This window comes from Alligator sinensis, unplaced genomic scaffold (genome assembly GCF_000455745.1).
Source record: "Alligator sinensis unplaced genomic scaffold, ASM45574v1 scaffold273_1, whole genome shotgun sequence".
NCBI classification, from domain to species: domain Eukaryota; kingdom Metazoa; phylum Chordata; order Crocodylia; family Alligatoridae; genus Alligator; species Alligator sinensis.
In genome coordinates, this window is record NW_005841943.1 from 3463511 (window position 1) to 3476733 (window position 13223).

General features: G+C 42.8%; 1 protein-coding gene across 1 annotated transcript in view; it reads right to left on the reverse strand.

Annotated features, from left to right (window-relative positions):
• Window positions 1–12624, reverse strand: part of SLC26A7 (solute carrier family 26 member 7) — a 146925-nt gene extending 134301 nt beyond the window's left edge. The window contains exon 1 of the mRNA XM_006020005.2: window positions 12415–12624. Within this exon, the coding sequence (XP_006020067.1) occupies window positions 12415–12607 (193 nt within the window). The 5' untranslated portion in view covers window positions 12608–12624. The remainder of the gene's footprint in view (window positions 1–12414) is intronic.
• Between the last annotated feature and the right edge of the window lie 599 nt (window positions 12625–13223).

Consider the following 13223-nt stretch of genomic DNA (forward strand, 5'->3'; position numbering starts at 1 on the left):
GTGGGTTTCTTGTATAACGTGGTCTGTATTTTATCATTCTGGATACTGATCATCATGTCTAAAAAGGAGATGTTGGTGCTGAAGTATTCTAGAGAAAGCTGGATGGAGGGATGGTGATTGTTGAATTTCTGATAGAACTCAATCAGAGATTGCAGGTTTTCAGTCCAAATGATGACAATGTCATCGATATATCTTAAGTATAGGGTTTGATGGTGCAATTCTTGAGGAAGTCTTCTTCCAGGTGGCTCATAAAAAGGTTGGCATACTGTGGGGCCATTTTGGTGCCCATAGCTGTTCCCATCGTCTGGAGGAAGTGTTGGTTATTAAAAGTGAAATTGTTGTGTGAGGATGAAGTGTATAAGGTCAGTAATATCTTTGGGTCTGTATTCTGAGTTGTAATCAGCAGGCCACCTGTCAAGGGGCAGGGCCACCACTGCGGTCCTTGACAGCTCACCAAAACTCATTAAGTGGCCCTCCAGATGAAATAATTGCCCTCCCCTGGCTTAGAGCATTAGGCCCTTTAGGTTGCATTCCACCAGCATCTCAGGTGCACCTCACTGGGCAGCATGCCACCCTTAGCTGGTGCTTGTCTGCTCCAGCTGAACATTAGCTCAGCCTCACTCCTGGGCTGTCACAGACAGGAGACAGAAAAAGCTCGGTCTCCTTCCTCCATGACTGGACAGAGGAACAGACCCTCTCTGGGTCTGTGCCATGCAGATGGCCCCCCTCCAAACTTGTGGACATAGGTCTGGGTGGGGGCCAGGCCCTATCAATGTGGCAGAGAGGCTCAATTCCCTCCCAAAGCTGCAGCCAGGAGCTCAGGGCTATCCCACTTTTCACCATGCTGGGAACTGTGGCTGGAGGGCAGCGGGGGTGCAAACAGAGCCTCTCCACTGGGCAGAGATACCCATGCAGCCCTCAACAGCTTGACAAAACTCAGTAAGTGGCCCTCCGCCTGAAATAATTGCCCAGCCCTGGTTTGGGGCCTGGCCTTCTCTGGCATGAGCTGGGGGCATGGGGATTGACTGGCAGTAGCAAGTATGCTCACTGGTACATTCCTATTCTGGACCTGAGGGAGGGAAAACTCTCCAGATATGTCCTGGAAGACTTACAAATTGCTGACATTGTGCTTACAGTTCATGACCCATAGCAGGAACAGCTTCCCACCATAGTTACCACTATAGTGTGGGGGAAGAGGGAGGGAGGGAGGATGTATGTACAGGCTGTGTCTGCTGAGAAAGAAGCCAGCACGGCCATGAAGATATTATAGGTGGGAGTGAAGATCTCGAGTTGCTGGAGCAAGGGGCAGGGGGTGGGGAAAGAAAGAGGGAGCTACACGAGCAGGCTGGAAGGGAGTGTGGGGAACATGTGAGGTGCATTTGGGGCCTCGAGCTGGAGAAGGTATGTGCGCAGGAAGTGCACAAGGAGCTCAGTGTGAATATGTACAGAAAGTGCAAACTTCATTTGTTTTCCAATAAACATAAACAACCCTTGCTAACGTGCAAGCTGCAAACTAGAGTGTGAACAGCAAAACATGGTACCAACGACAAAACAAAACCATGGCCTAGATAGTGAGCTGGCTACCACTTCCCCTGGTGCCTGAGTTCTGTGGCATGTGCGCTGTGCCTCACCCAGTCTGGCATGGGGCCTCCTTGGAACTTAAGAGGTGCATCTCCATGGTGGGCTGTTCTGACTGTACCATTGGGTAGCTGAGACAAGTCATCATCAAAGCTTAGCTGCCATGTTTTGATGGGTCTCCCTCCCTGTTGGGGTGCAACAGGAATGCTAGTAGTGTTCCCTGCCTCCCCTGGAAAGGGAAAGGCTGACCCTTCTGTACATGCCAGAGACCCACACTCCCTGCTTGCCATCCTGTTACCTTGTGGGGGGGGGGTAGCAGCATCACAAGAGTCATGGTGGCAGTAATGTGGGGAGGCATGCACACAGTGCACCCGTGGAGCATCCCTATAGCCCCAGTGACCACCTGGTAGCAATTGCTGTCCAAGTATGGAAGAGCATGGAAGAGTATGGGAAATGGGGGCCACATGGCCAGTCTCCATGGTAACTTAAGCCAGCTGAAGAATGGGGCCAAGGCCTGTGGTTGGGGAGTGTGGGCAGGGAGGTGGGGAAGGGGGGCTGGAAGGAATAAGTCAGCCTCATTGCTTGGCCATGGTATTACTCTTTCGTGGCAGTAGCTTGGGGTGTCTTGGGGCCTAGCTAGCCCAGTGTGCAAAGGTGTCCACCCCTAAGCTTGCGCCCTAAGACTCTCCAAACTAAGAACCCCCACAAGCCCCAAGCCCAGCCTCCAGGCCCATCCATCAACAGTGAACCAGCCCCAATGTTGTGCACTGGACTATATGGCAAGAAGCCTATGCCCTGGTCCCTTACACTGCCACCCTCCTTGATTGCCACTCTAATCCCAATTCTCATACCACTTGTGTCACAGGTTGTCCATTCTAGGCTAGAAAATCAGTTGGGTTATCAAAGAACGAAATCAGAATGGCTTACGTGTGACCATTTCATGTTGCATTTCCATTAACTCCAAGTCTTTAATTATTCTTTTCTTCAAAAATTGTTCTAAAGTCTTGCATATTGAGGCCAGACCAATGGGCCTATATTTGCTCAGCAAACTTTTTCCACTTCTTAATTTCTAGGCAACATATTTATTATTCTTGATATATGCATTACCGCCCCTCACTTGATAGATTCCTTAGACTTTTAATTTCATGCCCCAGTTCTTTCAAAATTGACAAAAGGGGATTACCTGGTTCTCCTCACCCTAACCCACATGCATTAAGTCTTTGGAGATTTACTTCTGCCATTCCCATATCTATTAACCACCCTGTCTGTAAATCACTCATGTTAGAGTGAATGTTTGTAAACAGATTTGAGATCCTCGAATAGGAAGTTGTCCCAGCCGCCAGTGGGAGGGTTCGGGATTGAGAGAGTGGTCGGGAGTAAAAAGGTAAGAAAGGTTTATTGACTTAACAAACACAGAACTACACGTAGTATAACAAGACAACAATGAAAAACAATAACAATTCGCATCTGCAACTTATCGGCAGTCCCCTCTGATGCCTGATGTACAAGAAGTCCCGCTTCTATAAAGCTCAACGAAGTGAGGTGTCCCCGATCTGTGCTGTCTGAGGGGTACCGGGAAGGACCCTGGTATTCAGTCCTCAGGCTCCTCAAGATCCACGGGTCCACCAAATCCAGGTCAGCAGCTAATCTTTAAATTAATAGCTTCTCTCACAATGCTGCATCTTCCTTCTGCTGATTTCTGGATGTGCTAGCCAATTTATAACTTCTGAGCTATGCTGTTGACTCACAGCCACTCACACTCTCACACTACAAACTTTCCTTATGACTGACCAATAGTAGTACAAGCCTTTGCATTTTTCTGATAAGGTTAATTTTAACTGCATCACTACATACAACACCTTACTACTATCAAGGCCTCACTAATCTTACAAGGCCTCACTACATACAAGGCCTCACTACATACAAGGCCTCACTAATCTTTTACTTTAATTAAGCTCTTAGCAGCAACATACAGCTCACAATACATGAACAAACGACAAGAAACACCTGATCTAATCCTCACAGAGCATTCAGAAAGCACCTTCATCACACATACAACTCTCAGCTGTCACAGAAGTACAAAGTATTATCATCATAAAATAACAGAAGAAGTCATACATATAGCCTGAGACACTCCTGCTTGCAGTAAAAGGTAGCAGAAGATTATGGTTTGCGGAACCTCAAGAGAAAGCTTGGTTATTAATTTGTCAGGGGCTGAAGTCATCTGCATGATAAAATGAACATCCAAGATTTGATCTTGGATGTTAAGATGGATTTGTGACGTGTCAATGAACACAAGTTGGATAATTCAAATCTTATTTAGTCTTCCTATGAGATTGTAATAGAAATGTGAGGAGTCTTCTGTTTTAGATCAGAACTTTACTAAGAACAGGATTTTATTCAAAATATTGTCATTAGCCATGCATGTTAGGGGCCAAAGAATTATCTGACTGACATCCCTCTTGAGTTTCACTGACAGTTTTAGTCATGTAGCCCCAGATAAGACATTTGTAGAGAAATAGCAACCACAAAAACTACTATAATAATTATTAAGTATATAATAATATTATTACTTATGTTACCTTACCACACAGGAGCTCTGGTCAAGGAACAGAACCCTCACTTGTGCCAGATCATGTACAAAGTCAAAAGAAGACAGGTTTGGAATAGAGATCTCCGAGTGGACAGAAATGGCAGTTGAAATTGTATTTGGGAATGAGGCTACCCAGAGGTAACGTATAGAGGAAGAAGAAATGGGAACCCAGGACAGAGGTCTACGGTATTCCTGCAGAGTCAGAGGGGAATAAGGAAGATCTTCCAAAGGTACATGGAAGAAACAATTGGGACAAAGAAGAGGTGGAAGAAGGCAAAATCACAGAAGCCAAGAGAAGAAAAATGCCAAGAGCATGATTAATGCTGTGAAAGGTGGATGACAGGTAAAGGAAGATTAGGAATATTTATTCTGAATTCTGGCTACAAAGAAGTCATTAAAGGTTTGTTCCACGTGAATGCCAGGGATGAAAATGAACAGGGTCTGGGTTAGAAAAAAGAGAAGAGGAACTCCAGAAAGCAATTGCACATAAGTCACTCAATTAATTTGGAAATGGAAGGAGAAAAGGGTGATGCAACACAGCTAGAGAAGTGAATGAAGTCAGTGGATATTTTTTCAAGATTGGCAAGAAGTATTATTTTTGTTTCTAAGTACCAGATTTTTGAAAAACCCTGACAAATTAAATAAGTTTTTGCCAGATCATGAATTCTCAAATTCCTGACGAAGGGTTTTTGAACCCGAAAGCTTGCTTAATAACTATTCGGGTTGGTCTAATAAAAGATATCAAATTCACCCAAGGAACTTTGGCTTCCTCCAAGAATTTTAAGCCAACTCTAAGATTTAGAGCTATGGTGACAGATGAGCTTCTCCCCATAGCCTATGGCTCAGATTCTTGCCCAGAAAAGTTTGCTTCAATTCCTTTTTTCCCAGTCTTCAAGGAGATATGCGAGTAAGAATTATATGATTCCATGCTTTTAAAAAAGGGTAGCAGTGACACTTGTGTTACCCAAAATCCTTATGTAACCTTTTTTCAGATTTGTGAATTGCAAACAGCTTCTAAATATCATGGTCCAGCAGGGTGTCCAGCCTAGTAGGTAGAATCAGGAGCAAGACCAAGAATTGCAGGGGGTGGGCTCAGAAGCCAAGAGTCAGGAACCAGATACTAAGCCAGAGGATTAACTAGAATCAAGGGTCAGAAAGCAAGCTGAGGTCAAGATGAAGTCTAAAGTCTGAGGGGCTGGATGCACAATCAAGGATGCCAAGACAGAAGCCAGAGAAGTTGCCAGCACAGGAGCTACTCAAAACCTGGAGATCAGTGCAGCTAGGGTCAGGTGCTGGAGGAGTTCCTTAAAAACACACCCAGGACCAATCAGCGGGAAGGACTCAGCTGGCCCTGGTTTAGGTTCAGCTATCCCAGTTAATCAGTCTATAAGGCAGGAGCTTCACTTAGCCTATCCCTACAGGCCAGGGCTCAGCTGGCCCTGGTTAGTTCATTAGGATCAGCTGAACCAGTTAATCAGGCTGTAGGGCATGAACCTTACTTAGCCACAATTTTGTGCTAGGAGAAGTCGCAGAAATTCAATCCCAGGAAGTCTCAAAGAACACTGCTCTATAAACCTGTTTGGTTTTGGTAAATGGTGTGTTGTTTTGATCTCCTCAAAGTCAAAAACAATATATGTGAATGCCACAATTGCCAAAGGATGCATATCCTTGTTTGTAATATTGCATCTACCAGCGGAATGTAATGCTGCTGCTGAGCAGTAGTTTACGTTGCATTGCTTGTGTGATTTATTGTGCATGACTGGGAATGTTCTAAACTAGTTCCAACAGTACTTGAAGCAAACAATCAATAATTTGCTGACATTATTAAACTCCACAGGGGACAGGTGTTGGCTGTGATTTATGACTCTATATATTGTCTGCTGGAGAGTTTTATGAAACATTAAGGATATCCAGATATCCAGGCTTGGGTTTTGGCAGGCTTCAAAGGGGACGGAGTTCCAAAACTGAGGAGCAACTACCAGGAATTACTTCCCACATGTTTTTGCCACATGAACTTGGTGCATGGATGGTACTTACAGAAGGTTAGTACCATCTGATCTTGGGGATCATGACGGGACATAAGAGAGAAGGTAGTCCCTTAAGTACATAGAGCCTAGCCCATTTAAGGCCTTATAGGTCAAAACCAGCAAGCTGAATTGCACCAGAAAACAACTGGGAGCCCATGCAGACTCTGGAGTACTGGAATTGTGCTTCTGGTGATCCAACTTTATCAGAATGTAGGCTGCCACATTATGCACCAACTGCAGCTTCTGAGTAATTATCAAGGGCAGCCTCATGTAGAGTTGTGAAAGCATGGATGATGATGGCCAGAGTCAAATCTAACTAAAGGGTAACAGCCCTCTCACCAATGAGGCACTCCTAGCCACTGCTGCCACCTGAAGATCCAGGTGCAGCAGAAGATCTAGGACAGGGGCGGGCAATTATTTTGGGGGGAGGGCTGCTTACTGAGTTTTGGCAAGCCATCAAGGGCTGCATGACAGGCAGCCAGGGGCAGATAAATATAAATTTTCTAAATTTTTTAGGGGCCCCGCGGGCTGGATAGAATGGTCTGGTGGGCCACATTTTGCCCCCCCCTGACCTAGGAGCACCCCAAGCCTGTGAACCTGAGTGACAATGGGAAGCTGAATCCCACATCAGTGATGGTCCCAACCATCACTACTGTCCTGTCCGAATTCAGCTTCAGTTGGTTCATTTGCATCAAATCCCTCACTTGTTGCCAGGCATTGGCAAAATACTAAAACTGCGGAGCCCAGTCTAGATGAGAGAGAGAAAGCTGAGCATCATCAGTATACTGATGGCACCTCAGCCCAAACATCTGAATATTTTCACCCAGTGGCCTCATATACAGATTAAGCAGGAGTGATGACAAGATGGAGCCCTATAGGACCCCACAGGGAAAGTCCCAAGGGGATGACAAACACTCACTCGTCACCACCCTGTGGAACTTCCCTACCAGGAAAGAGCAGAATCAATGTAGAGAAGTCTGATGAATCCAGATCACATAAACACTGTATCAGCACCTTATCTGTATCAAAGGCTACTGACTCAAGAAAATTCAGCATGCTGCCCTCTCAAAGGGAGGCACTGACAACCCCTACCAGCAATGGCCCCAGTCTCCCCAAGTTGGCTCTTACAAGACAAGATAGGAACAGGTCCAGTTCATAGTTCATCATCCAAAATCCCCCAAACATCCTCTGCATGAGTAGGTGACAACAACCAAACTGATCCACATAAACTGGACAAGACCAAGCCTCTCCAACCCTGACTCTGCAGCAAAAGTGCCAATTCCCATGTTGTGCCAGATACAGACCATTTTGTCTGTAAACTAGGTGGCAAATTCATCACAGCAGACTGCAGGAGACTCAGTTTCTGGGCACAGACAACCAAGATTAACCAGGCCATTCATCACTTTTAAGGGCTCTGCCATCTGGCATTTTGCCAATTCAATATCAGTGGAGAAAAGAAGCTTCTTTGTTACTTACTGCCACACCTTGGTCTTGTAAGAACAATCTATGTCACAATCAGTCAGATTTGACACAGGTCAAGAGTCATGGCACTTCAGCTGCTCTCCTCCCCACCCGCCCACCCCCACTTCAGCTCCCCCTGGTACCTGGGAGATCTGTACTGCTGCCATGATGGGAGTAGACTCCTGAGTGCCATTGTGTATAGGTCAGTATACTATTCCACAAATTGACCAGGCCATCAAGGTGAGCATGAATATCCCCCAGAGTGTTCTGGAATCCCACTGACTCCCATGAGTCTTGGGGGACAGACCAGCCTAGCCAGGCCACTTCCCCAAATTGTGTCAGAAAAATCAAGGGCTGCAACTGAACTTGAGAAATACTAAGAATGTAATGATGTACCAACTGGCAAGATGGTATAAGTGAAAAGAAGAGCCTTCTTTCATGCCTTTAAATCTTTGAATGTTTGTTCCATGCCAGTGTGATCTACTTTCTGGGCACATCTCTTGGTCATGAGCTGACATAGGAAAAAAACTAAATTAGAACAAATTTTAATCAACTTGAAAAAAATTACCAGATTATTATAAAATCTTTCAAAGGCTTGGTGATTATGATTTTCTGACACTGAAGGTAAAACACAACAGTTTTCTTTATTGAGACTTAACAAAAAGGCTAAAACTACTGCTGATCATTGGTAGCTTGAATCTGCCCTGGAGCTTGAGTCCTGAGGCAGTCCTGATCTACAGTCAGCTGGCAGAGAACATCCCAAGGTTAGAGCCCGAGGGTGGTCCCTGCCAGCTGATGATAAACTGATCAGGACAGCGCTGGGGTTTGAGTTCCATAGCTGTTTCGATCCCCTGTGAGCTGGAAGGAACTGCCCTGGGAGTCGAGCCCAAGAGCTGTCCCTGCCAGCCAACAACTGGCTGACTGGGATGGCCCCGGGGTTTGAGCCCCAGGCCCTGTGTTCTAAGGCAGCTCTGATCCGACATCAGCTGGCAGGAACTTCCCTGAGATTTGAGCCTTGAATTGGTCTCTGCCAGCAAAGAATCTGCTGACAGCTCCAGACTTCAAACTCCAGGGCCACTCCCATCTACTGCTGGTCAGCAGGGATGGCTCCAGGGCTTGAGTCCCAGGGTCATCCCTCCTAGCTGACATTCAGCTGATCGGAAACCACTCTGGGGCTCAAGCCTTGGGTAAGTCCCTGCATGGCATGCCACATATACAAGTTATGGTGCCATACAAATCAACCACAAAGATACTATATATTTTTGAGTAATATCTTTGTGGCTGGTTTGTGATTTCTCTGGTGCCATAAATTCTATGAATGCGTGACCAGTTGCTATTTCTGGCATGATTAAAACCTTATTTGCACCAGAAACATAACACGTGCCAGATTTTGAATACTGGAGTTTTGGAGGTGAAGAAAGGAAGCCTAAGATCCTTTTCTGCCTCTCAATTTTGGGGGAAATGGGCTAAACTGGTCCCTATTACAAGTTAATATTTCCAAAGGTCAGTCTATCCAACACTCCCTCTTTGCAACTATACTCTGACACTGGAGAAAGGGTATGGATGGCATAGAGTCAACAGTACTAATGATACTGTTCTTCATGTTTTATTAGTGCCTTTTCCCATGCCCCATCCTGATTTTTGCCAAGCCAACCCACTCTGAATTTAAGCTGCATGCAAAACAAAATAAACATTTGGAGGGAAAACCCTCCTTAAAGCCATTCCTTCTGGCTGTCACCTCAGTGCATACACTCTAGTACACGAGCTGGGCCTAAAGATTTAAGCCAATATTTTCAAAACTGTTAAGTATGAGTAATTGATTTTCAAGTTTCCAGCTGTAGCCCATTTAAAACAGTATAGGACACCTGCCCTCTAAATATCAGTTATCTTTAAGGTGGCTCATGTAGGTACCCAAATGTTGAATGTCCAAAATTGCCAGTCGGTTTGTGAAATTAGACAGTAGCTCTTAAAATCCTTCTAAGAATAAAAGGTAACAAACATGAAAGATAGATCCTCTGTAAAATGAATGGTCAGATGTTGTTTATTTCAAGGAATGATCTTTTTGGCTCTGGTACATATTAAATGCACAAAGATGAAATTTATATCATCTTTTTATAGAGCTTAGAATTAAAGGACACAAAACACACTATTGGCTTATGTTCATTATTGTTTCTTCTCTTAATTTGCTCTTTTTTTATAAAGCAGACAGCAATAGCAAAAACTGCTATCGTACAACAGGTCTGCAGAAAAGATTTCCAGACTACTGTGGAAGTAGTTCTTTGAGCATTATCTTTATTTTGTGAGCTACAGTGGTCCCATTTCTGAATGTTGCAGATGGTTTAAAAGAGGATGCAAAAATTTCAAGTATGGACCATTATGAAAAATACAGCTGGTAAAGAAGTTTTTTCCTCAATTGCTGTCAAGTTAATGAGCTAGTTTATGAGCTCAGACACAAGGGTTAAGTGCAGACAGACAAAAAGCCCGAGGCTGAATTGATTCAATCTTCGCAGGTTAAGCTAAGCTGCATAGATTGAACCGATAGGCAAGCAAACAGACATTCACTTGTGATTCCAGAAAGACAGCCACATGCCTGCAGTTGCCCAGGCCAAAAACCAGGCGGCACTAGAGCATGCCTCCCTGCTGGGCTGGACCAGACAGATTGGGCTAACGCTAGCCCGCCCACCCTGTAAGTGGGGGGTGCAGGTTGTGGGGGAGGTGCAAAGCTGGAGGATTGTGAGTTAACCTGAATCAGGGGGGAGGGCGGGATCTGGGACAGAAGTTCAATAAACCAATTTAACTTAAATCTGATACTACATCCCATCCAGGTTTATCTTAAACCAGTTTCAGCCATTTTGAAAGCGGGTTATGTGCACTTGTCTTGTGTTGTGTTATAGATTTGAACTGGTTTCCAATCATTATACCAGTTTACATGTAATTTCTGTCCCTAGCCATAAGAGCTTCTATCACTTATAAAAATGCTTTATCCTAGCTATTGTGTATACTGTTGTTTTTATTATCCCTTAATTATTTCCTTCTTTTTGAATCATAAAACCATCAGATTCAATGCGTGGTGACAGTGGGTCCCACATGTCACTTCTCAGTGGTTTATAAATTTACTCTCTTTTAACAATTTCAGTCTTTCTTGTATCATGAGAAACAAACACCAGAAACACAGAATTTTAAACATAGGGTTTGGGATCTTTTCATCCTTTGTGTTGTACAATTACTATTATTATTTTCCCATGCCGTCCCACTCTGACAAATACTGAAGTATGATCCTGGTAACAAAAGAATTGCAACATCATGAGAAGACTTGGTGCAAATGGATCTGAATATACACATAATCTAGTATTCAAAAGATTTGCAAGTTTTACGGACAAAAACAGAAAAATCCACAGATTTCATTCTCAAATGGTGTTCCTACTGGGGGGACTGTGTTCTGTAGGAAGGGGGATATAAATGAGGTTGTTTCTCTCTTGTTTTTAAGCAGCAATAGTATTCTTTCTACATTATATAAAACAAACCAGAATAATCTGGAAAAGAGTATTTTCTGCCACCACTTAAGTTTTTAAAAAATAATTTTTGTAAACTAAAAGCCATTTTAGGACCCATATCCAATGAAGAAAATGCTGGATAAAACTATAAGTGCTATATAATTGCCTCTAATTCAATATTTTGTTGGATTTTAATATATTATTAGCAGCATTTTAATTATAATTGCTGCATATGAATATACCAGAGAAATTAGATACTTTATAGTAGTATTAAGGTTCTTGAAGTTAAATCATGCCAGTGCAGATGTTCCTAATTACCTTAAAAGCACAAATACTTACATAAACCAGTTGGTTCCAGCTCCAGAATAATTCAATTAAAGGAATGCTTATAATTTAGCTGCATGGATGATAGCTAAAGCTAGCTAGTTTGTGAAACTGTAAAGAAATAACAATACAGACAGTCTGAGTCAGACAAGAAGCTAGCGCTCATTTTGGCCAGCCAAGAGACTGCCATGTAATTTGCCTGAGACAGGTATAAAGAGTTACCTAAATAAGTTAATACTGTGATGCGAAATAAGATTACATTTTTCAGAAAAAAGCATTAATTAGTTTTCACTTTCTATCTGTGACAACACCTGGACAAATCCAGACTAAAGTTTCTTACCTACAACCAGCCAAAAGAGAATTAAGCTCCACCCTTACTTTATGTTAATGATACAGAGATGTAATAGAAAACATGATATAGTATATCTCATTGGACCAATATGCAAACTGAAATACACAAGATGTCAATGCACACAAGAATCCCATCAACCGATAATGGTTTTGGTAGTAAGCCTCTCATACAAAATTATCTATAACTGCTAATACATTGTATAACTCTAGTATTCATTGATTGTAAGGTCAGTGCACCGATTCATCCTCTGAATGCTCTATAGGAAAGATAAACTCCTGTTCACAAATGTTGATCAGAAATATATATTTCCCCTCTCACCCCCTTGATAAGGAATATATATATATATATATATATATATTCATTCCTTTTTACATTAGTAAATCCCTTACCCACTTATGAAAATGAGGAGTAAAAGCCTCTCTTTTACACCTGGCATTAGATTGTGTCTAATTAAATATGCATTTCTCATTTTCTGTTATTTAACCCAAGCCTCATCAGCACACTAAATAAAGCTACAAGAATAAAAAACTACTATAAATTGATTTAATCTATTTAAAGCGTGAAAATCAGCTTCATTAACTGTACCTTGTGTCACCTGTTGAATTGCCAACATCATTCCAGAAATGGCATCAGGAATCAAATTTTCCTTTAAATTGTAGTTGGTTGCCCACTCCAAAATAGGAAACCTTCTTAGGCACCACAGCTTGATATCTTCACAACGAAGAGCATGGATCTTCCAGCACACTGCACTTTTCTTTTTCCTTTTTACCCCTGTCATGCTTTAGCCCACCAAACGTTTCTCCTTCAGAAAAATTTACAGCTGCAGAATCACCCTGATCAATGTCAGTCTCCAGTTTTCTTCTGAGAGTTTAGAGTTTCAGAGCTATAGGCAAAGAGATTAACACAATCACTTAGATTTCTGCAGCTGTCTTCTTATTATATTCAATAAAAATATTTCCTAAATGTGTTTGCTTTTAGTCAAGTAAATGGTCATGTGAAATGGAGAGCCTGTTTATATAAAATCTAACATTTTCTGCTCTTTTAAAAAAATGGTCTAGTCTTATGTTAGTTTATGAATCTCCTTCCAGAAATGTTCCCCCTTATATTCACTGTAGTGCTTATGCTTTTGGACTCAGTCCAACAGTAAAATGAGGTGCTGTTGGGTGGTTTCCATGTGGGCTGGACTATGCTAATATGACCAGGAAGTGCCCAGCTACACAAGTCTGTCCCTGCCAACAACATAGAAAACAGCTTAGATTCTTCTCTGAAGAAAATGCTGCAGTCTCGTATTCAGAGGAATGCATTTGCTATGCATTATTTCCCTAGTATGCATGGAGTTACCAAACATGTTACATAAGTTTTATTGTAGTTGTTCCTTTTGTTTTCTGTAATGA